The 26,690-nt window shown below is 37.1% G+C and overlaps 1 protein-coding gene and 1 long non-coding RNA gene across 6 annotated transcripts; one reads left to right on the forward strand and one right to left on the reverse strand.

The window, feature by feature from the left end:
• On the reverse strand, window positions 1–26,690 carry LIPK (lipase family member K). Of its 5 annotated transcripts, none has more exons than XM_019939381.3 (10): window positions 26,571–26,690; window positions 16,794–16,909; window positions 14,687–14,801; window positions 12,521–12,719; window positions 11,204–11,313; window positions 9,711–9,847; window positions 8,780–8,926; window positions 6,831–6,902; window positions 4,354–4,425; window positions 1–827 (listed from the first exon to the last, which is right to left on the reverse strand). In XM_019939381.3, the coding sequence occupies exons 1-10, from the start codon at window positions 26,587–26,589 to the stop codon at window positions 588–590; spliced, it is 1,227 nt and encodes a 408-aa protein (XP_019794940.2). In that variant the 5' UTR covers window positions 26,590–26,690; the 3' UTR covers window positions 1–587. The 5 variants fall into 5 exon arrangements, with proteins under 5 accessions (XP_019794940.2, XP_019795196.2, XP_019795137.2 ...); XM_019939637.3 differs by having other exon boundaries at window positions 16,794–16,905; window positions 26,571–26,642; XM_019939578.3 differs by lacking the exon at window positions 26,571–26,690 and adding an exon at window positions 25,798–25,899.
• Window positions 19,093–21,623, forward strand: LOC141276821 (uncharacterized). Its single transcript, XR_012327000.1, has 2 exons — window positions 19,093–19,686; window positions 21,021–21,623. It is a non-coding gene; the product is annotated as an uncharacterized lncRNA (long non-coding RNA).

Below are 26,690 nucleotides of genomic sequence, written 5' to 3' on the forward strand. Positions count from 1 at the left end.
TTTAGTGATTTAAAACAACATATATTTATTATCTCACTTTCCATGGGTCAGTAGTCCAAGCATGGCATAGCTAGGTCCTCTGTTCAGGGTCTCACCAGGCTGCAATCCAGGTGTTAGACAGGCTGCTCTCTCAACTGGAGGCTTTACTAGGAAAGAATGGGCTTCCAAGCTCATCCAGGTTTTAGGCAGAATTAATTTTCTCATAGGTGTATGACTGAGAGTCCCAATGTTTTGCAGGTTATCAGCTGGAGGCCACCTGCAGATCCTAGAAGTCACACACTGTTCCTTCTCATGTGGGTTTCCTCAACATATCTGTTTGCCTTTTCAAGCCAACAAGGAGAATCTCTTGCTCCAGTCTGCTAAGATGGATTCTTACATAATAAAATGTAATCAGTGGGTGACATCCCATCACCTTTGCCAATTCTCTTGTCTAGAAGCAAGTCTCAGGTCCCTCCCACACTCAAGGGGAGAGGATTACACAAATTCATGGACACTGGGAGGTGAAAATTATTGGAGGGGTCACCTTAGGGTCTGTGCTCCACATTCTTATGACAAAAACCCGCTTCCTTAGGGAAAGGAAAATGTATTTAATTTTGCAAACATTCCTCCATCAATCTAATTAGGTCTTGGTAAACTTCATAGGGTGCATCCTGTCCAAGGTAAAAATCCACATGATTGTAGTGTGGAATCAACTTGAAATAGATAAGCCTGGTAATTTTAGGAAGTAAATTCTCAACATCTTTGAGATCAGCCACAGGGTCCTGTCCACCGCTCCACACTGCTGTTGGAACTTCCATCTTAGAAACGTTGTATAGGGGAGGTGTACGCTAAATAAAATTGAAGAGAGAGAAAAATAGTTTTCACAGAAAACCACACTATAGAAGTAACGTTAACTGTCAGTTGTTAAGCAAGTTCTTCAAATGCTAAAAATGTGCAATTAGTACATACTTAATGATATATAAACGTTAACATGTTAAAAATATTTGAAAGTACCTTTGTGCAATAATATGAATTGTGGATTAAAAAAAGACAACCATTATATTCCTGATTTTCACTTTTGGGAAAAAAGAAAAGGATCCCAGAGTAAGAGAGGCTCTCATTTCTATGGGGGAACCATCTTTCTAGTAGCACTTGGGTTGAGAGTGTATCCATTTCAAACAAATATTGGATAGAATAAATATAAATACCCCTTCTTATATGCAGAAATTGGGGCTCAGTGGAGTTAGTAACACTTGAGAAGACTCTTTAGGGGGCATTGAGACTAATGTACAAAAAAGACGTTTGAAAATAATGTTTAAGAGGAGCCAGCCCATTACAGAGAAATAGAGTGGCTATGATGCTAATCCCCTGGCAAGTTTCCCTTCTTTCTGGTAACACAACCTTTCTTGTGCTGATTCAACAAATCCCAAAACCCCAGTTCCAGAGTGGTCCAGGGTTATCAGTCCTGGTCAATTAGTCCTTCATTCTTCTGGCCGCAGTATAATTGTACGAGCAATGGGCACATTACTAAAATTGGGTCAGAGTTCTCTCGGGAACTCTTTACCAGAGCTATTGAGAAAATATTGCCATTTTCTTTGAGTTTGCAGTTAAAAAAAGCTTCATGAGCTAGGTACACACCATTACCATTGTACTACTATCTTGGAAATAGCCTAAGAATGGAAACAGCATATGCAAGCAGAACTGAAAGAGACTGAGAGGGAGAGAGAAAGAGAGAGCCTGAGAACGGTATATAAGTTCCTGGCTATTGTGCGTTTACCACTATACCTTTTATTTCAGTAAAACTAAAACATTTTTTAAAAATATAAAATAAAGTTGATTTCTGCTACTTACAATGGAAAGAGTTGCATATTCTATGGACTAAATTGTGTTCCCCTCAAATTCATATGTTGAAACCCTAACCCCAAGGTGATTGTATTTGGAGGCAAGGCTTTTAGGAAGTAATTAAGGTTAAATGAGGCCATAAGGTTTGGGTCCCAATCCAATAGGATTTGTGGCCTTATAAGAAGAGGAAGAGAGGGAGATTAATGTCTCTCTCTCTCGTCAACCACATAGAGGAAAGGCTATGTGGATACACATGAGGAAGGTGGCTTTCTGCAGTCCAGGAAGAGAGCCCTCACTAGGACCTGACTGTGCTGGCACATTGATCTCGGACTTCCAGCTTCCAGAACTCTTAGAAATACATTTCTGTGGTTTAAGCCACTCAGTCTATGGGATTTTTTATGGTAGCCCAAGGAGATTAATACACCATAGTTAATTTTGGCAGCAAGGCTAGGAAGAAAAGGTAACATGGACCAGGTTATAAATCCTTAGGAAACAGTAACATTGGCCAGGGAAAGGTTTCTAAGAGGACTAGAAATGTGCCTGGGGGAGACCCCTGACTCGGTGATTCTGCACCTTGAGTTCTCCTAGTAGAGAGATATGAGGCAGAGCGCATTGGTATAGTCATTCCACATTTCACTGTCACTGGATGGGTCTTTGCATTACCAAATATATCAAGTATAATTCCCCTACCCTGTAATACTGGGAGGCCTTGGACCTGGGCTTAGGAGCAAGTGGTAAATGGGAATGTGTAGCTATGAGAAGGCAATGTGAATGGCAAAGAAGGAAATGAGTGCAGATTAGCACTGACCAGTAGTGCACTCGAGGGAAGGGTGAACTCAGAAAAGCCTGGTGCAAGGCCCCAATGCAAAAGTGCAACTGATGAAAGAAGAGGCATGCTCTTCCTGACTTGACAGTTTTCTCAGCAGAATAATACAAAGCATAAATATTCAAATGCAAGGATGGAGAGACATAAAGAATAGAAAAACAACACAGCACAGAGTGGCAAAAATATTTGCAAGTTTTAAGGCACAAGTGGGTCTCAGGGGCCTCTGAAATGAGAATACATTTACTGCAATAATTTAATACCCTGCTAAGAATGAATGGGGGAGCCCAGAAGATGGCAAAGCAAAAATGAACATCAAGATCAAGATCCAAATGATATATGGTGGCCTTTGGCCAAGAAATAATTTTTTTACTTTCTTAGTTTTACAGGATTGGTGATTGTATTGGTAATCACACCTGCCTAATTTATGGGGCTCTTACTTACAGTTGTGACAAAGGTTACTGATGTTTAAAACTTGTATATTGTTCACCCTCAGTCTGTTTTAGGTTTTCTTTTTTTCCCCCAAAGTTCCAAGCAAAAGATTCATATTTGAACCTGAATGGCCATGTATTTTGATAGAATCTGCAAGCACAGTGATGAAGTTAATACTTGTGATTCAACTCTCATTCAAATAGGTATTTGAGTCTTATAGGGTAAGGCCATCATCTAAAAAGCTTTTCTTAAAGCAACTATGTACTCTTGCTAGGACAAGGAATTGGTTAATTACAAGAGTAAATAGTACTTTGACACAGTGTGTGAGTTTGTGTGTGTGGGCACACACCACCCCACACACATATAACTATAGCAGTTTAGGAGAAAAATCAGATTTTTCACACTAGTTGAAATTATGCATTTTCACTATTGTAGTTATTATGGTGGCACTGAAATTGATTTTTTAAAAGTTTCCAAATTTCCGTCCATATCCTTGATTTGAAAAACCCATGTATCTTTGATGACTATTTGTTTAATTTAAGCTCAGTCTATCAGCAAGAGGCCAAAGCCATCACTGGATTTCCTTACATACTGAAAAAAAAAAAAATAATAATAATAACAACAACACCTATTTGCTTTAATATAGAGTTTTTGCTCCAAAAGTCTTCATGTATAATGTCAAGAAATATTTTGACATATCATTATCTGGCAGATAGGACTGCTTCTCCTTAAAGGTGATATTCCTGTCTGGAATATCTCTAATAATTCATGTACTTTTAAAAAATGACTAGTAAATGACATCCCAAAGAATTATTAGGAAAATGTTAGTTCATTTTATGAGAGACAGTTAAGAAGCCAGAGAATATGCTTCAGAAACAAAATTATGTATCTTTAATTCTTTCTTTAAAACATGGTCTTAATTAAGTGCTGAGAATTTCTATTTTTTGAAAAGGAATAAGTGTAGTGGAAGAAGAACAGACTTTTGATCCACGAACTCCTGTGTCATATTCTGGTTCTTTATAAGCTAAATAATTTTGACAATTTACCTAAAACTCTCTGAGCTTCTAGAAAAATAGAGACAATAATATTTACCTTGGAAGGTCATTCTGAGGATCAAAAATAATGTTATGGCACATGGTAAGAACCCAATAAGCAACATCTGATCTATACAAAATATCTGGCATAGTGAATGGGGCCTAGTAGGTGCTTGATGAGTAGATACTATTTTTTAAATTCATTTGCAGTATGCAATTGTTTGATTATTGTTGATATTATACCTGGTGGAAGTGCCTCATGTTCTGATCAGGGTTTCCCCAATCAAAAGCTTGGAACTGACCAGAATTAATAGCCTATAATAAGATAAAAATAATAAACATGTTAAAATGATGCAAGAAAACAACATACATTTAAAGACAGTTAACAAAAAATTTATAAAATGGTTTGACATAATGTCCCACTCTTTAGCACATGAGCTAAAAGTCAATAAAGTTTAATAAGTCAAATAATAAAAATGATAAAAATTGATACTAATTCACGGAACTGACTTACAATCCTTTCTTCCCCTCTATACTTTTCCAACAAAAATCCTCAAGCAGTGATGGCTTTAAATATTACAATGTTGTATACATAGAAAATGTTTGAAAGATGCTAAATTGAATGATTCTTGAATATCCTGGCTTCAGGAATTTATATATATTTTAAAAAGGCACCAACTATACATTTCCTACATTAAAAAATGACTGCTATTATTATTTAAAAACTTTATGCCGTATCATCCTTGTCAGATGGTCTAGGATATTATGATTATATTCCTTATTCTTAAACATTTTTGTTACTTTTGAAAGGAATGCTCACTCAAAGAACACCCTCAGGGCTTTCTGAGGTATAGCCTCTGTCTGTCTGTCTCCTGTCTGTAGAGCCAAGCAGCCTGCCATGTTGTCAGTAATTTGGCCATGGACTGAGTGTCTGAGACAGCGTATGTAACCTGTTTTCATTTTAAATTTTAGACTTCAGATATTAGAGTAGAAGCATTAATACTTCTAGGGGATCCTTTTTCTGTTATTTGCTACCCATGTTGGATTGAGGAGACAGATAATTTTTACCTTTACCTCAAGCACTTCACTAAATTATTCTCAGACTACTCCAAGGATTTTTTTTTCCCCTTAACTTGAATCTCAGATTTTTTTTTCACATTGATTTCGTTCTGATTTTGTGTTTGAAATGGTTCCCATCGTGATTTATATTGACAGAGGCAGTAGTCTGCAGCTGTTGAAATTCTGTAGGTTTTCAGCAATGAGAGGCAATAGAGTGTACAGTTAGGAACTTGGGTTCTAGCATCAAACAGACCTTGTTTGAATCCAAGCTTAATGGATTATTAAGTCTGTGATCCAGGCAAGATATGTAACTTCTATAAACCTATTGTCTCATCTGTGCAATGGAAATGACAATAACATTCTTCTTATAGGGTTGTGAAGATTAAATATGGTAATGCATAAAAAGCATGTAGCACCTGGGAATGGTCAAGAAATCACTCTTTTTATTTATATTACTACCATCATCACTATCATCATCATCTGTGCCTTAGCTCTCTACATAACTTATGACCAAGTGTTTTATCTCCCCACGCCCAGTTATTTCTATTCTGAAGAGAACTTTCTGTCAAAGGAGAAGAGATATCTTTAAGAAGAGTCAGCTGTGAGGTGTGTAAGGGGTTGGCTATGACATCTGTAGAATGGGAAAATCAATGCCTTCATTGAAAGATTGTTATGAGAATTCATAAGAAAGAATGAGACAGAATTAAATCGTATATTTGGACAACAAGGACACATAGTAAGTGCTCAATAAATGTGAAATTGAAGTTGTATTTCCTGGAAAGGCATGCCTATCACAGTCTACCTGTCTCCTCACCAGTAGGAGGCTCTGTGTCCAGAATATCTTTCTTCCTGTAGGAACTTGAAGGCTTATCTTCTGGGGGTGGAACTCTTCAAAGAATTTCAGAAATCCTCAACTAGTATTTCAGACTACCTATAGCAGTGATTCTCAACTTTAAAGCATGGAACAAATTTATCAGGGTGTAGGTTAAAATTCAAATTCCTAGGGATCTCAGATCCCTATTAAATGTTTTAAAGTATTTAAAACTCAAAATGTGTAATTAAATATTAAAACTTTGGGAAGACCTTTCCCCCCATACACACACTCATACATACTTGGCTCAGAAAGCTATACCAACAGAATTTGACTTGCCAAATATTGAGTAATATAGTAACAAAAAAAAAACATAACCCTTAAACTGAGAGTAAAAACAGAAACAATCTATTTTAATCCCTCTCTAACATTTAATTTCCTCTGAATTAAGCAATATTTCCACACTCTGAAATTGCCCATATCCCAATTAGAGGATAAACAGATCTTTTTGGAATAGCCTGTATTATGTTATATAAAGCTCTTTTAGAGCTAATGATTTTGCAAAAGAGGAAACACAAGCTTTTCCTAAAAAAGGCAATTCAGAGTAATCTAAAGGTCAGAATTTAGTCAGAATACCTGGGAACCCAAACACCAGATACAGAGGACATGGAGAATAGACGGGAGTAAAGGAAATCAACATGAGTTGATGCTGATTCCAGAAACATCCACCTGAAACATCCACCTGACAATAGCAGAACCTGCAAAACCCTGCAGTGAGCTCTCTTGGGAGTGCTCCTCAGGGATCTTGCAGAGATATGTGCGTGTCATATCAGGAACAGGGAGCACGTACCTGGGCCCAGTGCAGCATATTCTGAACAGATGTTCCCGCAGGGCTTTGTGACAAATAAACATCTAAGCGACTCTGCAAAGTAAAAAGATTCTTACCTGAAGGCTAATCATATAATCACACCACAAGTAAATCTGAGTATTTTTTTCTCTCTCTTTCTCCCCTCTCTCTCTCAAGGAATAAACATGTACCATACCCTCTAAAGACATATTAACCAAAGAAGAAGCCCATCTTTAAGAACTTTTTTCTCCCTCATTTCCATACTTCTGTCCTGGGCAGTATCTTTGTAAAGCCCACAGAGGGCATCCTGCTGGTCAAAGACAAAAGGTAATGTACCTTTTCTTTCCAGCCTCACCTCAGACAGGTCTAAGAATATAGACAGTCAAGAGATAAAATCCCCAGTGATCTTCTCCTTCACCCTGTGATAAGTCCTAAGGGACATTCCCAGAAAGTTGTTCATCATGAAAGATTGAGAACAGATCTGAATGTTTTATCATGCCTTCTTAAAAATTTGGTAAATGTTCTGCAGGACTCTTTGACAGTTTGTGGGACATAATCCATCCAGTATTTAAACCTCTATTTTTTTTTAAACCTCTATTAATGATTAGATTTCTTTTTGAATCAAAAAAATCTTAATTTTTAAATATTTCCAACAGCATTTTGTTTGCTTTAGTATACAAGGGAGTTATTTTCCACCAGAGTGAGTATCTGAAAGATCTTGGAGCTTTAAAAAATATAGCTACTTATGAGCTACCCAAACTTATGAAACAATACCAAAATCTCTAGGGTTGAGTTCTGGACATGTGTAATTTTTGAAAGCTCTACAAACTCTACTTATGTATCCCTGGTTATGCTCCACTAAAGTAAACATCCTTGCAGGCACAGTAATATTCTATAATCCAGTCCACAACAGCGAGAGAAAATGGGCAATCTGACTATATAAATGTACAATGAGGGCATCCGACGAATGTTCTAGGATGTCATTTTGTGAAGTCTTTCTTTAGCAAACTCTTAGGCCATGTTGAGAGGGTGTTTTTTGAAATTGTCTCTATTGAGTTTGCTTAAAGGTCTTTTTACTTAGCTCTACACGGTACACTTCTATCTAAGTGAAAGGCAAGCATGGTTTCCCTAGTAAATCGAGAAAGTAAGAAAGTCATGTGAAAGGCAGTGGCTAAGGCGTGCTTTGCATAAACAGCCTTTTATAAATCTTGCTTGAAATCAAGGAAAATATTAATCACCACTAGCTACTGAGGGAGGCAAGGGTCTAGGCAGAAGTCTGTGAGACAGACGGAGACCAACTTCAACTTTGTCCCACCCCTGCTTTCAAACCTGTCTGCACTCTAGCTGGGGACAGTAGCTTCGTCTTTTTCTCCCTCCCACCCCTTCAGGTCAGTTAGAGGTAGCTAAGAAAGGAAAGGCTCTCAGTTAAGTTGGAAAGGACTTGATAAGAACCTCAACAATTACCCCTCTCAATATCACTTGAACAGTGAGTCTGTAGCTGTTATTGAAGAGCCATTCCTTTACCCCTTTGGATAAAAGACATAAGTCGTTCACAAAATGACTATGTCCAAATCACCTATGAAATTAGAAAATTGGTTAAAAATTAGATGGCTGGGCTCACTCCCTGAAATTCTGCATCAGTAGGTCTGAGATAGGGCTCAGGCATAGCAAGATAAATTTCAAAACCATAGCCTAAGTGAAGGACTCTTTAATGGTGACACTTCGTCCAACAACAAGAATTGGTGAGAATTTTCAGCGGCAGAGACTTCTCAAATCCTCCTGTTAAAGCAGGTGGACTCTCAGCTTTGGTTGGAAGCCGTAAACATGCTAGCTACCTTCCAGGAGACAAAAAGGAGACTTTGAAATGTGGTTTCCATGCAATGTAGAATGAACTCTCCTTACCTCTGTGCAACAAAACAATTGCTTTCCTGGATCTGACTACTTACACGTACCATATTTAAGTTTTTTGGGTCAAATCCACTCCAAGTAAATAGAAAGTTGCTGCAAATATGATGAAATATCTTCTGGTTGCACACCTTGGTGGCGATGAATCGGTCAAAAAATATGTGAGGATAGAACATCTTGTCACCAAACAACATCTGCAAGATCGATTTAAGACACCATCAAGCTTTTCCCCAAGATCTTTTACTTGGAGTGTTTTTTGGGACTTCCCCTAAAAAACTAGTCCCCGTAGGAAATTGGTAAGCCTTTGGAGTCAGGGTTGCCTTGGTTTGATTCTAGACTCTGTCTCTTATACCTTAGGAAAGTATTTAATTTCTATTATTTAATAGAAATTAATTGAATAGAAATTAATTAAAATCTATTAAATAAATTTAATTTCTATTATCTTGAATTTCTTCAACTATAAAATAGAAAATTAATATGCACTAAGTAGAACTGCTGTGTAGATAATAGGTCACATTTAAAACGCACTAGTGCAGAGGGGAGTAGGCAAAATAGTGGAGTAGGGAGACCCTGAGTTCATTTCTACCCACAGGCACCCTAAAATCACATGCTGTGATCTCAACCACTACACTATACTGTCCTTGATAAACTAGGGGGCACCAGAGAGAAATTTAACCTACTAGATTAAACCAATCAATCAATCAAATCAGTTCTTGCTGTATCTGTGACTGAGGAATGACATGAGAGACAAGCCCCTAAGTTAAAAATGAAGACAGCAGGGTAGAATGGCAGCAGAGTGAGCACCCTGAACCCTGTTGGCAAAATTGTACATTATCAGTAAACCTACATGTGTACCTCGAGCATTCCTAGAAGTTTGTAAAATGTTATTTGTCTCAAGCTGTCTTCTCTTGAAATCAATGGAAATAGGGCTAGTTTTAGTTACTACAGATTTAAACTTGGGGGAAAGTTGTCACATACCTTGATTACTTTTCTGGAAAGAGTTGTTAATTTTTTAATAGGAGTTTGGGTGTATTTCACAGTGGTGACTGGAGCCAATGCAAAAAATATCTTAATCCTTTTAGCCAGCTCTGGATTAGTAGAGAATGCTATGAAAGCTGAAAGGGAAGAAGATGCTAATTCATAGATTTAGAACAATTATTAATTCACTTTAAATTATAGTAAAAGTAGTTATATTTAAAAACTAAAACAAAGAAACTCAGAGTAAGTACCATTTTTAGGGAAGGATTTTTCAATTTCTGAAGGTGGAACTGGCTAATTCGGAATAAAGTGAGTTTCCTGTCCCTGAAGGATGCAAATCTACTTATAGAGAATGTTGCAGAAAGGGTTCAAACATACAGTGTGGGGGGCTTCCCTGGTGGCGCAGTGGTTGAGAGTCCGCCTGCCGATGCAGGGGACACGGGTTCGTGCCCCGGTCTGGGAAGATCCCACATGCCGCGGAGCGGCTGGGCCCGTGAACCATGGCCGCTGAGCTTGCGCGTCCAGAGCCTGTTGCTCCGCAACGGGAGAGGCCACAACAGTGAGAGGCCCGCGTACCGCAAAAAAAAAAAAAAAAAAAAAAAATAACATACAGTGTGGGGCATGTCTAGGTAAACTCCAAGGGCCATTCTAGCTTGACGATAGTCTTTGGTATCAGACAAAACTGGGCTATAATTTTGGCTTCCCATTTGCTAGCTATGTGAAAACTTGGGCAACTTAACCTCCCCTGTATAAGTCTCAGTTTTCTCTATCTATAAATATGGAAAATAGAATCCTTATAGAATAATTCTTTTGAAGGTTAGATTATATATATATATATATACACACACACACACTTTCTAATTGGCTTTATCACCATTAGAAAGGATTCCTAAGTTCAGCCATTTGTAAAATATGGATGACAATGCTCTCAAATAACTGGTGTAAATGCTGTTGGTATTGTCAAGGTCTCTAGCTGAACAGAGAACAGTGAATAGAATGGAGTGCCTTATGGCACTGCCAACGTAGCTCACCCACACACATCTAGCCTATCCCAGCACCCACTGGGAACTGACTAAAAGTTGCACTGGTTGTGACATATAATCACTGAGATTTGTAATTCTCTGCTTTTTTTTTAGTGTCCCTCACTAGACTGTGAGCTCTTTAAGGGAAAGATACATACCATATTTATTTATCTTTGGTTCCCCAGTATCTAACCTCGTGTCTGTCAAGTGTTGTTGGGTACACAAATGAATAGATAAATAATTGTTTCTCTTTCAGGCTTATCCATCAATCTCCAGATCTAGTCCTGGGGGGAAAATCCCTAAGTAATCCACACTTTATTTATTTGCTCTTCAGAAGCCAGCCAGACAAGATTGTTTCCCAGCTCAGAGTCCCCAAGCTAGAGACTGCACAGAGGGAAGAAATCCTGACCCCTTCCGTGAATATGAAGAAGATCCCCTGACACTCTCAGATCACACCTGCCCCAAACACACCAGTGGTGGTGCCTTGGGAGTGGCCCACATAGTAGAGTCGCTCCTGTCCAGTTTTCTCTATGATAAAATTGATTGTGGCTGGAAGGTCATATTTAGCCATCTCATCCAAACTGCCAAAGAAAAAGAACAACAACATTGGGAAAAAAAACCCATCTCATTTTTAGGCTTGCAATACTTAAACATATTCATTGCAGACCTAGATGTTTAGCTTTTGTTAAATGTAATACTGGAATCAATACGTGATATCATGCGTCTGTGCAACTTTTGAGGATATCACCTTGATTGCAAGAATAACTTTGTTAAGAAACTGAAATCAGAAAAATCTGACTTGCAAAAGCCTCCAGAGGCTTTTCACTTAATTCTATAGCAGATTTACCAAACTCCCTTGAAAAGAAAAGTTACCCGGAATGCTTATTTTAAAAACAGAATAAAACAAAGAGACTTGCAGACTTCAGCCCAGACAGACTGAATCAAAATGTCCAGGGAAGAGACCTGGTCATCTGCATATTTATCAAGCACTTCAGGTGCTTCTTTCCTGTATGTAGTTGGGAAAACACTCATCTAGGGAATCACGATGTTATTTGCAATTGTGCCATGACACAACTGCCCTGGAGTGTGGAATTAGGGAATGCAAATTGGCTTCCAGGAATGAGGCCAAGGAACAAACAGCTTTAGTGACCTTCAAGGAATGGTTCTTAGCTCCACTACAGGTGCCGTGTTTGCCTCTGTGACTCAGCTGGCCTAACTTCTAAGGAAGACAGCGTCCACAGGGGCTGCTGGCAACTCAGCTCCAGGGACAGATTTCAGCACCACCAGCCTATGGAGGGTCGAGTTCCTTTACTGCTCAGTGAATTGGAGTGTCCTCTATGCTAAAGGGCTTGGCTCATCTTGGCTTATCATGAATGTCTGTTTCCCAGGATTTTCAACCAGAACCTTGTTTCTGGTCCCATTTCTTGATCAGTTTCATTTTTCCTCTTTAGTAAGGGTACCAAGTAAATTTCTGGGGTGCACACTGACAATATGATGGTCCTGGAATTAACCTTTCTAAAGTTGACCTTTGCATCTTGATTTTTTTTTTTCTTGCGTATATACTTTACATACACACACGCCAAGTGGAGTATTTAAAACAACTCTCGAAGCAATAATAAGGGCATTTCTTCAGAGCTTGTGAAGAAAACCTGTGTAGAAAAAGAAATGTCCATTTCCTTCTTGTAGATTCCATAGTGTGCATTTGGACGGAAAGGGAAAATTCAAAGAGCAGTCATCCATATAAATGAGCAACGTACACACTTTATTCATTGGTAGTAGTCCCCTTACCTGAAGGCCCAGTATTCTGGTGATGTGGTTGACAATTTCACGTGTCTTCTGGACCAGATGTTTCCCCGGCTGTTCCCCATCCATACATCATAACAAACATCTGCCAGAAGGAAAGCCAAGCTGTTGTTGGGCAGGTTGCAAATCCAGTTACTGGCAGATGCAATTAAGCCATGCTGCAGATACACAGCAGGCTTTGCAGCTGCAAAATACAAGTAACAGGAGTTTTTTATATGAACTTCCTTGGTGCTTACAAGAAAATTCTTTTTCCTGACTCCCTGCAATACAGAAGGAAAGTTAAGAGATGAAATTTGGCACCAGGCAAGCCGAGGTTCTAAGGTTTTGAACTACTTCTGAAGCTGGGCAAGTTATTTATCTTCTCTGTGTCTTGTTTTTCTCTTTGCAAAATCGGAATTATGTGCAGTGTATTGTATTGTTATACAGCTATTGGAGTCAGCTTGCCCTGATTTAAAATCTCTTCTGCTACATGTTAACCTCTTTGTGCCTTAGTTAACTTATTTTGTAATGGGGAATAATAAAAATTGCTATCTTATAGTGTAGTTATAAGAATTAAATTAGAATTAAAATACACAAAATTCTGTCCAGCACAATAAATATCTGCTCTACAATTACTCACATTAACGACATTTTATTTCTCAAAAGGCATCTGGTGACAAAACTAAGGTTTTTCCAAGATAATAACAAAGACAATAAAAGTGCCATTTATTGAATGTTTCCTGAATGCCTGGCATTATGCTAGTTAATTTGCATTGTCAGAAAGCAAAATGCAAGGATTTAAGTGAAATTTACACAAGGTAAAATTGTTAATTTGACATAAAAATCCTACTCACAAGTAGAATTGGAACAATTTGACTAAAGAAAGAGAAAAAAAGAAAGAAACGGGGAAGTGGTGCTGAAAACACAGAGAAGAGAAAGAGAAGTGACTAGGATATTTCTGTCTTTTATAAATGGTCTGTGATGCTGTGTTGGTACCCCAGGACTTTCCCTTAGGTCACCTTTGGAGCTAGACCAGTTTCCTGAGATTGAGTAGGCTAGATTGGCCTCTCAGAAAGCCTCCGCCCTCTGGAAGTGAGGATAAAGTTTATATCCATTAATCCATCTTTTGAGGAAAAAGAGAAAGAAGAGGTGTTACTAATTCTGCTAAATTACAGCCAAAGAGCTGTCACGATCCATAGCCCCTTTCTAATCTGAGCCCTTAGGCAGCTTCTCATTGCAGAGACAGCTTTCATCGCATGCCTTTTGGCAGCTACCTGGCAGAACTGATAAGATAAAAGTTTGTGGAAACAAAGTTCTTGTGAGTATTTCCAAAGGTAATGGAGTCATTTTAGGGGATGGTCAGTTCTGTAAAGTGAACAGCACCGTTCCACCTCTCTCTCTTTTTTAAAATCTAGATTGTCTCTTTAAATAACTAACCCTTCTGATACTGGAAATTTTCGTGATACAATGCTCCAAAGAAAAAAAGGAGCTAAGAAATGAGAGAAGAAAGCAAACAGTTCTTGCCAAGTGGATTCCTCTCTTCTCTATAGGTATCAACCTATATTGTAGGGAGCTAGAAATGGCTCTAACTGCATTGAAGTATAGAACTAATAGGGTTAGATTTACTTTAAAAAATAAAATCCCAGTGACTTGCATAGAGAACTAATTACAAATGAAATAATCCCAGTTAGAAAGTTGTTGTAGTAGCTGGAGCACAAGATAATGGTGAAGTTGAAGCCTGGACTTGAACAATATTGAAGCTGAGAGTTTTCAGATTAGAGAGAAGTTTGGAAGGCAAAATTGATAGGTCTTGGTTATTGGCTGTGTATAGGAAGTGTGGGAGAGAAAAGTACTAAAATGACCCTAAAGTTTTGGTTTTTAAGCCTGGAAAGTGGTATCTCTAGAGTAAGACCAAGTTTTCTTTTGTTTCTGTGTTTGTTTGGAAAGAGGACAAAGTGATGGAGGAAAGGAAAGAGTAAATAGTGTATGTGAAAATGCTTTAAAAACTCCAAAGTGTTACGCAAATGAAATAGTAGAGGTGGTGGTGATGATTTGCCTCCACTTATGGAAGAGAATAGGCTCTATTTCAGAATAAAAGCTGCCCTGCTGCTATCGTCGCATCCAGGAATCTCTCCTTAGGCACTATTGCTTTCATAATGAAATAAATCCCACCTGTTCTTGGACATGCTCTTCCATGAGGAATCCTGTAAATTCCGAGGATATAACCATCTTTTGTCACAATGTCGTATTTTTCATAAGGATAACCCCAGTAGGAAATAATCTGGCTCTAAAAAGAGGAAACGGAAAGGTATACCTCATGATGTAATCTCTTGATTTTTATACCCACATTTCAATATAGTACTTTAAGTCACAACCTACTGTTCATCTCTGTATCGGAACAGAATGTAGCAGGAAAATCAGGATAACTTGAGGAGGGTTTTAAAAGGAGGATGCATGCAAAGGCATGGGTAAGGCAAGGTGGTGGGTTTCCATACATGCTGGTTTTCTTGGCCTGGTATTATTAATGCACTCTAGTTCACTCTCCAAATGTTTGATGGAAAATGGCATGTTCATCTTACGAAGGAAACCATACGGCATTGTGCAGAACCCTATGGCTAGTAACAAGTGAGTTGTTACCAACCTTAGACCTGAAGGGAGATGGGAGAGAGTGGTTACAAGACCCTGAATGAGAAAGTCAAGTAAAGAGGGCCATATTGAGAGGGGCTGTGACCTTTAGCAGAGGGAGGCAACTTGCCCAAGATGACCTTATGGACGGAACCAGGGCAGTAAACCATCTGGTCTCGCTCCTCTCCCACCTTCTGATCTCCTGCTCAATATGTCCATTGGCTGAACTGAACTGAAAACCAAAGGTCAAAGGAATTTAACTGACCTAGTTCTTACAGGGCAGAAAGAAAGGTGTAAAGACTAGAGAGTGGATCTAAAGGGGTAAAAATAGAAGATACCTCATCCACAGATATACAAGGAAGAGGAGAACTACCGTTTATTGGTCATCTTCCACATAGAAGATGGTTAATACCCCTTGTTTTATTAATCCATATAACAGGTCTTTGAGATAGAATTATATCCATTTTATAGTTGAGAAAACTGAATTTCAGGGAGAATAATAATCTGTCCAAGACTGAACATTAGGAAGAGACAAAGACAAAATTTAAGTCAAAGTTAGTTTGGCACCAAAGCATATGCTTTTATGATAGGATTATGCATTTTCCCAGGCCGGGCACTCACAAGAGGTGTGCACATATTGTGCAGCTATATAAAGCACTGGTTATGAGAGCCCAGACTCTAGAGACAAGCTGTATGGCATTGAATTCCAGCTCTTCCTCTTATTAGCTGTGCAGCTTTGGGCAAGTTACTTAACTCCTTTGTGCTTCATTTACTTGAACTGCAAAATAAAGATAATAATAGTATCTCTTCACAGATATGTTGTGATGATTATACACACAGTAAGTGCTCTATAAATGTTTATTATTCTTCTTATCATTAGAGAATAGCCAAAAAGCAGCCAGACCAGGGAGGAAGAAAGTGTCTGTGAATGTGGAAGGAGGAGGAAAATATTTTCATGGAATGTGAGCTCAGTAGTGTGGTAGAAGCTTAGGAGTACCTGCTGGATACTTTGGGGAGAGAAACAAGAAGAGACACTAATTAAAAAACATCGACAGTTCCATTCTTAAAGTTCTAATACAAACTTGGGTATGGGTGAGGACTTCAGGGTGCACAACGTACACAAGAAATTGTACATTTCCATTGGAATGAAGCATTTAGCAAACATTTGTCATTTGTCTTGTTTTTGTTTTTTGCCTAGATCTGTTCCGTTTCACTTTATTCCAGTCCACTTCTGGTATGAATTCCTGCATGTTAAGACACTTTTGTTTATAAGCAACCCAAACCAAATCTGGCTTACTAAACTGAAAATGTACATGGATATAGTTCACAAATTAAAGGAACTGCTCTAGAAAGAGCCTCCGGAAGAGCTCAAGTATACTCCATAGAGATCATCAGTAGGAACTCATGAACCTTCTCTTCAGGAAACCACCATGAGATGGTAGTTCAAACTACCAGCAAAGGAAGTATTACTGCCCCAATTTGGGTCAGGTCTTTCAATTCTTTGGTTAGTTAGCTATGCCAAGGGACAAGGGAGGAAACACAAATTTAATCAGTTCAGAATTTTTAAAAACTAGACAGGCATACCAATTGCATCTAAAATGACAATAGCTTAATAATTCCTTCTCTTAGTTTTTTTCCTTAATGAGTGACTTACAATATTCATATTAGCTTCCGGATTTGTTGAGCTTCCTTCATTTTGACTACCATATATAGGTCCAAGAAGAAGCATCCAGCATGTTGCTGTTAAAAGCTGCCACATTTGGAATCTGCCTGGGAAAGGAAATATTAATATATTTGTCATCAAAGAGAATTCTACAAGTGAAACTCAGTGTAATCTTTCTATAACACTACTGAGAGAGGGAGTAGAAAGATGTTTCTAGGTTGTGTCTTAACAAGTAATATACTTAATTATTCAAGACTCATCCCATGAAAAATCTGAAATGGTGAATTTTTGGTAAGAAAAAAATGAAAGAAGAAAACGAGGAAAGAAGAAATGAAGAAACCAACATCAATTAAATCTCCAATAGATAATCAAACAAAAGGAGATTTATAATTCACAGAAAAATGTAATGGCAAATGTATTAATCAAAGCACCTTTAGTATCTCTAGTTATCAGATAAATTAGTACTCTTCTGATGGTGGGAGTGAGCATTGGCACAACCTTAATGGAAAGAGATTTATTAACATGCATTGTGAATTTTAAAATATTTATACCCCTCACTCAGTATAATTCTATTTCCAAAAGTCTATCCAAAAGAAAAAAATATATATACAAGCATCATTTATAAAATTATCCCTTATTGTCTATCTTAACATAGGGAAATTTGCCAAAATAAGACATTGATAAAATAAATTATGGGGAAAGAAGAAAGGAATTATTCAGTCACCAAGTATTATGTTTTTGTGTGATATGTGAATTCCTATCATATAATATTAAGGGCAAAACAATGTCACTTGTACATACATTTTGATAACAAAATATAACGAGAAAAAAAAGGACTAAGCATCAAATTTTAATTATGGTTATATCTAGGTGGTAACTATTTGGGTGATTATTTTCTCATTTTTAAAGAATTCTCCATACTTTCTAAATTTTCTATATCCAGTATTTATTTATCATAAGAAGGAAGTTATTTTTCAAATAGAAAATTGTGAAAATTATGGGGGGAAAAAGATGACATGTATTCCTCATTTGGCTTTTTTTTTTCCTCATTTGGCTTTGAAACTACTTCAGTTTAAAAACAAACAACTACTTTGTTGTAAGGCAGAAGCTAGCACACCATTGTAGAGCAATTATACCCCAATAAAGATGTTAAAAACAAACAAACAAACAAACAAAAAAAAACAAACAACTGCAAAAGTAACAGAGGGGGACATTTTGCAGGAGACTTCCCATTAACTACTATATAAAATGAAGATCTTCAAATTACGTTAGAAAACACGCTATCTGCTAATCTGTTTTATTTTCCTCTAGAAAGAGATAAAGACAAAATTTAAGCCAAAGTAAGTTTAGCTCCAAAGCAAATGCCCTTATGACAGGATTATGCGTTTGCTTAGGCCAGGCAAATAAGAATTGTGTATATACGTAGTCTTCTCTTGGTATCCGGGTGAGATCAGTTCCAGAACTCCCCCACTTTCCTCCCCCATGGAAACCAAAATCCACAGATGCTCAAGTCCCTTATGTAATTGTCATAGTATTTGCATATAACCTATCCACATCCTCCTGATATTTTAAATTATCTCTTTATTACTTATAATATGTAAGTATTATAATGCAATGTAAATGCTATATAAATGGTTGTAAATATAGTGTAAATGCTATGTAAATAGTTGTAACACATGGAAAATTCAAGTTTTGCTTTTTGGAACTTTCTGAAATTATTTTTCTGAATATTTTCTATGTGGAGCTCACAGATACGAAGCGCTTAATGTCTACTGTGGGGTTCTGTAAAGCAGAATAGTCACTTCTCTCTCTTCTCTGTGCTTTCAACACCACTTCCCCTACTTCCTTTTTTTCTTTTCTCTTTCTTTGTCAAATTGCTCCAATTCTACATTTTGAATAGATTTTTATATCAAATTAACATATAAGAGAGATGGCAAATCTCACCCTGTAGGAAATGGAAGGATTTTTCAGACTATGCCTTCACTATTCTGTTACAGAAAATTCCATGAGCTCCTCTCTTGGATTTATCATAATCTCTGTTGACTATATGTATTAACATAATTAATTTATGTTAATTATGTTACCATAATTAATATGATTAACTATATATGAATTAGGTAGTACATATGTAATTTTATATTAATGTAATATATTTATATATAACTAATATTGATTAATATAGCCAAATTCTGGTGAAACTCTATTATAATATGGTAGTGATAATAATACCACCACAATAATTATTGTTACTATTACAACTTGTTTTGAGCACCTATTATGTGCCAAGTAAAGTATCAGACATGATTGTGATTATCTCATTTTATTCTCAAAATAATCCCAAGGGATAAGAAATATCATTCCAATTTTATTTCCAATGAAACCTGGTCTTGAGTTCAAGTCATTTGCCTGAGGTCAAAGAGGTAGTGATGGAGGCAGGATCTGAACTCAGGTTGTCTGACTCTAAAGGAAATGCTCTGAATCGTCATGCTCTTAACCACTCAGTCCATTCAGAATAGACATACTAGGGTTCTCTGCTAAGCACCTGGTTGGTGTTACCTGTGGCCTATACACCACAGCGATCATAATCACCATTAAAATCAATATAGACTTTTAGAACCCACCCCAGCCAAACCGGATGAGCATCTATGGGGGTGTGGCCAGGGATCTGCATTTTAAACCCTCATTTCAAGGGATTCATGTGCATTCCCAACCTGTGAAAGACAGACTGACTGGATTCCTTGAGAGGAGAAAATGTTTCATTCTCACTTTTGTCTCTCTGAGACCCAGCATGAAGGTTTCGAGAAATGAAGTATTATTGCCTGCCATATCAGTAAACAAAGGATGTCACAGTCATCAGCGACTGCAGCCCTTCAATGGCAAGCAGGTGAGTCCTGAGGGAACTCAGGAAGGAAACAAAGAATACCTGCCATCTAGCAGGCATCAGACTGCAGCCACTCCAAAAGTGAGCCCTGAGGAAACTCAGCATGTGAAAACACAGGATCCTGGCCCCAGATAGCTGAGGTGCATATCAAAGGAATGATTTCAGTGAGTCCAGACTCTTGCATCTTCCCATAAATAGAAACGTTCTAAATTCCTTAACTTGAGAGGTCTAGTTTTCTTTCATTAACAGTTTCTTTTGTTCCTACTACCTGCTCTTTGTTGCAAAACTCCTATATATCCTACCTCCCCCCTTGCCTCCTAGGAGCAGTTTTCTCAGGGTTACTTGATATGCTGCCTCTTGGGCTTGAAGTCCTCAGTATGCCCACTCAATAAAACATAACTCTCAACTTTTAGGTTGTGTATATATCTTTTAGTCGACACTTCCTATAAATGTTTGCCAAATAGACAGATGGATGAAAGAGAGAATGAGTACATCATTTAATCTTAAAGACTATCCCAAATTGACTCACTATTTTGTATCATATCTTTCTTGCCTGCTTTCATTTTACCCCACTGCATTGCTACTCTCTTTTTGACAGCGAGAGCTGATTAATACCTTAGTTCAGGTCTGTATATTACAGGAAGGTAGTAGGGCAATTTAAAAAAATTAGTCTTTTCTCTCAAGACATTTACAATTTAGATGCTCCAACATCTGTTGAGTGATTGATACTTGAGGCCTCTGGGTTACAATCATTGGCAAGTGACCCTGGGACCCCTGAGTTAGAGCAGATCTGACCCTCGAAGGGCAGGCTGGAGAGCTTGTGTGGTTTGTAATGATGCAGGGAGGAGGGCTGTGTGCTGCTTATAGGAAGAGCTGAAGTCTAGTCCCCAGCGATGGAACAAGAATGTGTACTAGTCATGACACTTTGTATTTTGCAGCCATGACATAAAGCCCATTCAGCTACCTTTGTTTTGTTCTTCTGTGTAATGGATCTGGGTGTGGAAAGGTGACACACCCAGGCAAGAGGTGTCTCTGTGTTATATTTTCTAAAGAGTAGCATGTTCTAACCAAACAGGCTTTGTTCAAGCACTTCTCACCAGGGCTGTGCTTACCTGTGCTTTCTAGGCGTGTGTTTGTAATAGGGAAGAACAAATCTGACTCCATGTTGGATCTGTTTCTTTTACTTTAACCTTTGCTTTCTGTTGCTTTTGTTGCAAGTTACTGTAATCACTGAAAGGATGTTGTCTATAGCTATAAGCATGCATAATGACCTGTCTCAGGGAACCCTGCCCCCTCTGCCTGAATGTTAAACTAAACTACCTTTGTTCACCTCACAGGGAAACATCCTGACCCTGCCCACCTGTGAATGGCTGCAGGAAAGAAGAAATTAACACATCCCCTCCCTGAGTCTGGTGAAACCAGGAGATATTATGCAAGACTTGTGGCCTTTTTACTTTACCTGCTCACCTCCCCCATCTCTGTTCTATAAAAGAAGCTAGCATCCAGACCCTGGTAAGATGGTTCTCTAGGACTCTAGTCTACCATCTTCTCAGATGCCTGGCTTTCTGAATAAAGTCGCTGTTCCTTGCCTCAATACCTTGGCTCCCGATTTATTGGCCTGTCGTGTGGCGAGCAGTGAGCTTGGACTCTGTAACATGTTTACCTGCTCTGCCTGATCTGAGCCTCACATTATTTATTATCATTGTTGGGTAAATCCACCTGATTCCGGCACTTCTACTTAATGATACTCCAACAATCCTCTAATCTCTTTGACCTGTTTCTAGGATAGCTTCCTGATGAATGCATCCTACATTGACCTCCTGCTGATTCACACTAATGTATATATGGATGTTTGACTAAGAAGAGAGAAGACGTCGTAAATTCCAGGGGACTTTTAGTCCTTAAAGAGGAGACCCTTATCTTCAAGAACCCAGACTAAATCAATATAGATTTATTTATTATAGGTTTATATATATATATATATATATATATATATATATATAATCTACACAGACTATATTGCTTTATTACTCTAAAGCATTTCACATTGCTTTCCTATAAAACATGACTCTCATAAGATGCTATTTGTAAAAAGAACTCATGGAAAACATACATTACAATATTTAGACATAAATATATGTTTTTTAGACTATATATATGTATATATACAAGCTATATACATGACTTGCTTGGAGAGTCTTAAATTACAATATCATAATTAAGACTCAATATGGTCCTGCAATCAAGACTCTGTTTAACTTATTTAATTTACTTTTCCATAGTTTTATTTGCTCTTAGAATTTTATCATTTGAATAACACCAATTAAACATAACTTGACCCATATTTTCCAAAGAATACACTTGGGAAATTCTAGTTTGATATTTATTTCTTTTTCTATTCATTATACACTGTGATGAAAGTGAATTAAAAGGACTTCCCTGGTGGCGTGGTGCTTAAGAAACCTCCTGCCAATGCAGTGGACATGGGTTCGAGCCCTGGTCCGGAAGATCCCACATGTCACGGAGCAACTAAGCCCGTGTGCCACAACTACTAAGCCTGCACTCTAGAGCCCACAAGCCACAACTACTGAGCCCACGTGCCACAACTACTGAAGCCCATGCACCTAGAGCCTGTGCTCTGCAACAAGAGAAGCCACTGCAATGAGAAGCCCACACACCACAAGGAAGAGTAGCCCCTGCTCGCCGCAACTAGAGAAAGCCTGCAGGCAGCAACAAAGACCCAACACAGCCAAAAATAAATAAATAAATTTATTTTAAAAATATTTAAGGAAGAAATTGTTACAATTAAGAAAAAAAAACACCAAAATACTAAGAACAGTGTTGTTATATTTACAGAGTTTTTAAGAACATCCTTATCTTATGTCCCAGAGGTTCTGCTCAATAAGTTTATACTAAGAGGATAAATTCTCAGTTTGAATGTGGAGGAGAGCCCTTTGTATAAAATTACTTTAATGCTTGTTATTTATCATAAAAAATTAAAAACAGATTTTTAGTTATAAAGTGTTGCTTAAATAAACTATGTTAATTAACTTTTGTAGATAAAGCCATTAAAATGTATATGAAGACTATATAATAACATGAAAACAAACTTGTAATAGTATGTTAAATGGGGAAAAAAATTATTGTTTGGAGGAAGGGTTAGTCTTCATGCTAGGGTATGGAAAGACTTTCCACAAATACATACACACATAACTAGTTTTTAAAAAATCAAATTCTAGATCTTTTACTCTCATATATATTCTCTCCTAAAATTCATATGGCCCGAGATTTCTAACTTCAAGGAGGTTCTTGTTTTCTAACTACTTTACAAAGGTAAGGTGAAGCTCTCTCCTCTTTTGAATCTTAACTATGGTGAATTGTCCCAGGTTGTAAAAAATTCCGAGGCCCCTCACAAAGGAACACTTCACAATATTGACATGGGTATTGGGAAAAGGAGAGTTTAATCAAGTATCAATCCTTTTTCAAAAGCAACTATCTCTGCAAATCTTGTAGTTTCTAATTCTTTGCTTTCAAAACACTGAAAAAAGATCTACTTGAGTTGTTAGGAGGTAAATCATTAAAAATTGTTTTTGCAGATGCATCACTGTGATTTGTGATACAGAGCTTCGAAAAGTTCAGAGCTGAATGGCATTAGGTAAACATGGTTTTTCAGCAATTTACATCTGTCAAATAAATGGAAAAGAATTGATTCTAAATTTTGTGTCATCTGTGAATAAATAATAATTGTCATTGGGTGTATGAATTAAAAGGAAATGTTTCATTCATGTCATTAAGAGATTCATTGCTACTAAAATTTGATTTTAATGCTTAATAATTATTCATTGAACTTTTAATATATTTATGATCCTTTGACCAACTGTATTCTAATAAAAATTACAAAGACAAATCATTAAAAAATTAAAAGAAAAATGCAACCTTATAAGAAGTGAAAACAATTTAAATTTTAATGTATATCCACTTTTTAGTTCCAGAGAAGAAAGATCAATTGATCAATAAAAGACTTTTTAAGCATATAAATAAATGACACTAGAATATATATTTATGGAAATATATAAAACACCTGTAAGAAAAAAGTGGAATGGAAATATGAATTCAATAAGAAAGCAAAGGATATAAAATTTTAATCCATTAATTAAAATATTGTTTTCAATGGATAACTTAGATATTAAAAAACTACTCTATTGAATATATTTTTTAAATTGTATAACAATTTCAATTTAAACTGGCAATATTTGTGAGATACCTTAAAGTACATCCTTTGAAACTATTTAGAATTATGATAAAAATTTTTCATACGTCAGCCTAAAAATATGTAAACATTTATAGAGTTTTGCAAAATTTGTTTGGGCTTATAGTAGTAAAACCAAATTTTAAGCAACTACAACTTTGTTTTTTGAATATCTCAAACAAATAAGCAAATCAAAAAAGTATGATCTTCAGAAACTCTGGAAGAATTACTGCAAAATGATAATGGTTATATCCAAATAGTAGGAATAACAATTTTCCTTCTTCTACTAATTTACTTCTTGGTTACATATTTCCCTCAATGACTTTATTAGTTTGAATTATTCTCACAATAAAAATATACTAAAATATTTATTATAGTGAATATTTATGATATAAAATATAATAATATACTTACACTAAATAAGAATACTTAGAAATAATTAGCTGTAAATTTAAATGCAGTGAACTCTGAATAAAGCTTCTAGAAGCTTATGGGGCAAAGTCCACAAGTTTTAGTATTTCCACCTTGTTATAACCATTTTGGCAGTTCCTCATAGTTTTTCTTAATAATGAGATTTTTGTCAGTGACACAAATAACTGGGTTTGCCAGAAGCCTGCTGTCTATCATTTAAAATATCTTGGCCTCTGACACAATTTCTCTTTCTAGCTGACACTTTTAATCTAAAACTGATTAGGGTGTTTACAAACATTTAGATTCTGTCTTGCCCTTACCTCAGCATCCTTCACAAAACTCTGATATTCTCATCTGTTACCAAAGTATAGTGACTCACAAGTTTACACAACTATTGGTAGCAAAGTTAATCAGAATCTAGATTTAAATTACTTCTCTGTTTTCTGAATTCCCCCAACCACAGAGTGAAAGAGTTAATGAATCAGGAAGATTAATGAGGCTGTGAACAAGTGAAAGAAAGGAAATGATTGCACAATCAGATGTCCAGGCCTGAAAATTTCAGATTTGAGGATTAAGTATTTTTGTATCAAAGGAAGGAGTAGGCAGCTGTGATAGGATCTTCAAATAGCACTGAGAGACTTTTTAGAGCCCAGAGCTATTGCTCTGTGCTCCAAACCCAGAGGCATCAGAAAACAAAGGAGTACCAGGGTGAATGGGGAAGAACAGACACAAAAGAGAAAAGAAAAATAAATAGCAAATATCTAGAAGGCACTAATTTTCATGGCTCTTCTACAATATTAAGGAAGAAGCACTTGTTCTGCTTGGCAAAATAGCCTCTGAAAGATTGCTGCGTTAAAAATTTTAATATAAAATAAATAGCAAAAGAAGAGCTGTGGAGGAAATAAAATGTCCTTCAATTTTTTTTAGATGTAAGATACACCAATGAAGAAATATTAAAGCAAGCTGCTTTATAGTAAAATGACTCCTTTAATATCATATTCCTATCCCCAAATTTAATTCCACACTATCATATTTCCTGCCTGAAGTGTTGTGTGCTAAAGTGACTATATATTTGATATATGTGATTATATATCTTTTTCAGACATGAGGAAAATCTGGCGACAACTTCTTTCTTAATTCTGGAAACAGAAAATAAAGAATAAGTATTAAAAAAAAAAGGGCTTCTCTGGTGGCGCAGTGGTTGAGAGTCCGCCTGCCGATGCAGCGGACATGGGTTCGTGCCCCGGTCCGGGAGAATCCCATATGCCGCAGAGCAGCTAGGCCCGTGAGCCATGGCCGCTGAGCCTACGTGTCCGGAGCCTGTGCTCCGCAGCGGGAGAGGCCACAACAGTGAGAGGCCCGCGTACCGCAAAAAAAAAAAAAATTTTTTTAAATAATAATAATAAAAAAAAGAATAAGTGTATTGTAAAAGCAACCAAACAAAAAATACCAACCTTTTGACTTTGATATATAGAATTAAAGGACAATCATTTGATCTCTCAACGTCTTGGCCGGGGGATATTAGTCCATCAGGTTGGCTCATCCTCATCTCCCTAGACTTGAATGCTGGTCTGCAATTATGAGGACTGGAAGAGCATGTACTCTTAAATAACATCAACATTAATATGAACCACTTTTTCACACAACACTCAGCAAGGCTATTCATTATGAAGCAGCAGGAAGGAAACGGCAGGTACTTCACAAATTATAAGGGTCCATCAGCAGGCATATCACTTAGTACAGTGATTCCTGCCAATTCCTGCCACATTTCCCTGCAGATGACCTTGCTCCTAAGAAAGAATATTCAGGCTCAAGGCCATTGGAATGAGACAATAAAGGGCTTTTTGAAAACGCTAAACATTTTTAAAAACATTATTTAAATATTATTTCTCAAAGTCCTAGATGCAATCCCAAAGAAAGATCTCTTAAATTCTTAAAAGTATCTTTCACTAGTATTTCCAGGTATCGATATGTGATATCACCTCTCACTGAGATTCAAAAATAGCAACGTCTGCTTTGTTAACTGCTACAGCTTTCTGAAAGGGAAAACTCTTCTTAACATGACTGGAAAACTCTCCAGTATATCTTCTCCATCTGGAGTGGTCACATTCTACTCTTGCTATGTTTTGCTATCAAAACACGATGTTCCTCACAAACAAAGTTCTGTACCTCCAAATATTTTCCATGTCTCACAGACTCTGCAAATAGATCAATAGTCATTACCCACCTCTGAAGTCTCCGGGCATCTGTCTTCAAGTCCTGGGAGCTTCAGATAGATTTCAGCTCCTTTCAGAGACAGCTGTCAATAGAGCATGGTCTGTTTGATACAGCCCAGAACGTGTTGCAA

This window comes from Tursiops truncatus, chromosome 16 (assembly GCF_011762595.2).
Source record: "Tursiops truncatus isolate mTurTru1 chromosome 16, mTurTru1.mat.Y, whole genome shotgun sequence".
Taxonomy (NCBI): Eukaryota; Metazoa; Chordata; class Mammalia; order Artiodactyla; family Delphinidae; genus Tursiops; species Tursiops truncatus.

What these genes read in the sequence shown, in the direction of transcription:
- LIPK (XM_019939381.3), bottom strand. An exon ending in AAGAGCATGTCCAAGAACAG is followed by an intron (nt 12,720 to 14,686) that starts GTGGGATTTATT and finishes TGTATTTTGCAG; the next exon opens with CTGCAAAGCCTGCTGTGTAT. An exon ending in ATATGCTGCACTGGGCCCAG is followed by an intron (nt 4,426 to 6,830) that starts GTACGTGCTCCC and finishes ATCTTATTATAG; the next exon opens with GCTATTAATTCTGGTCAGTT.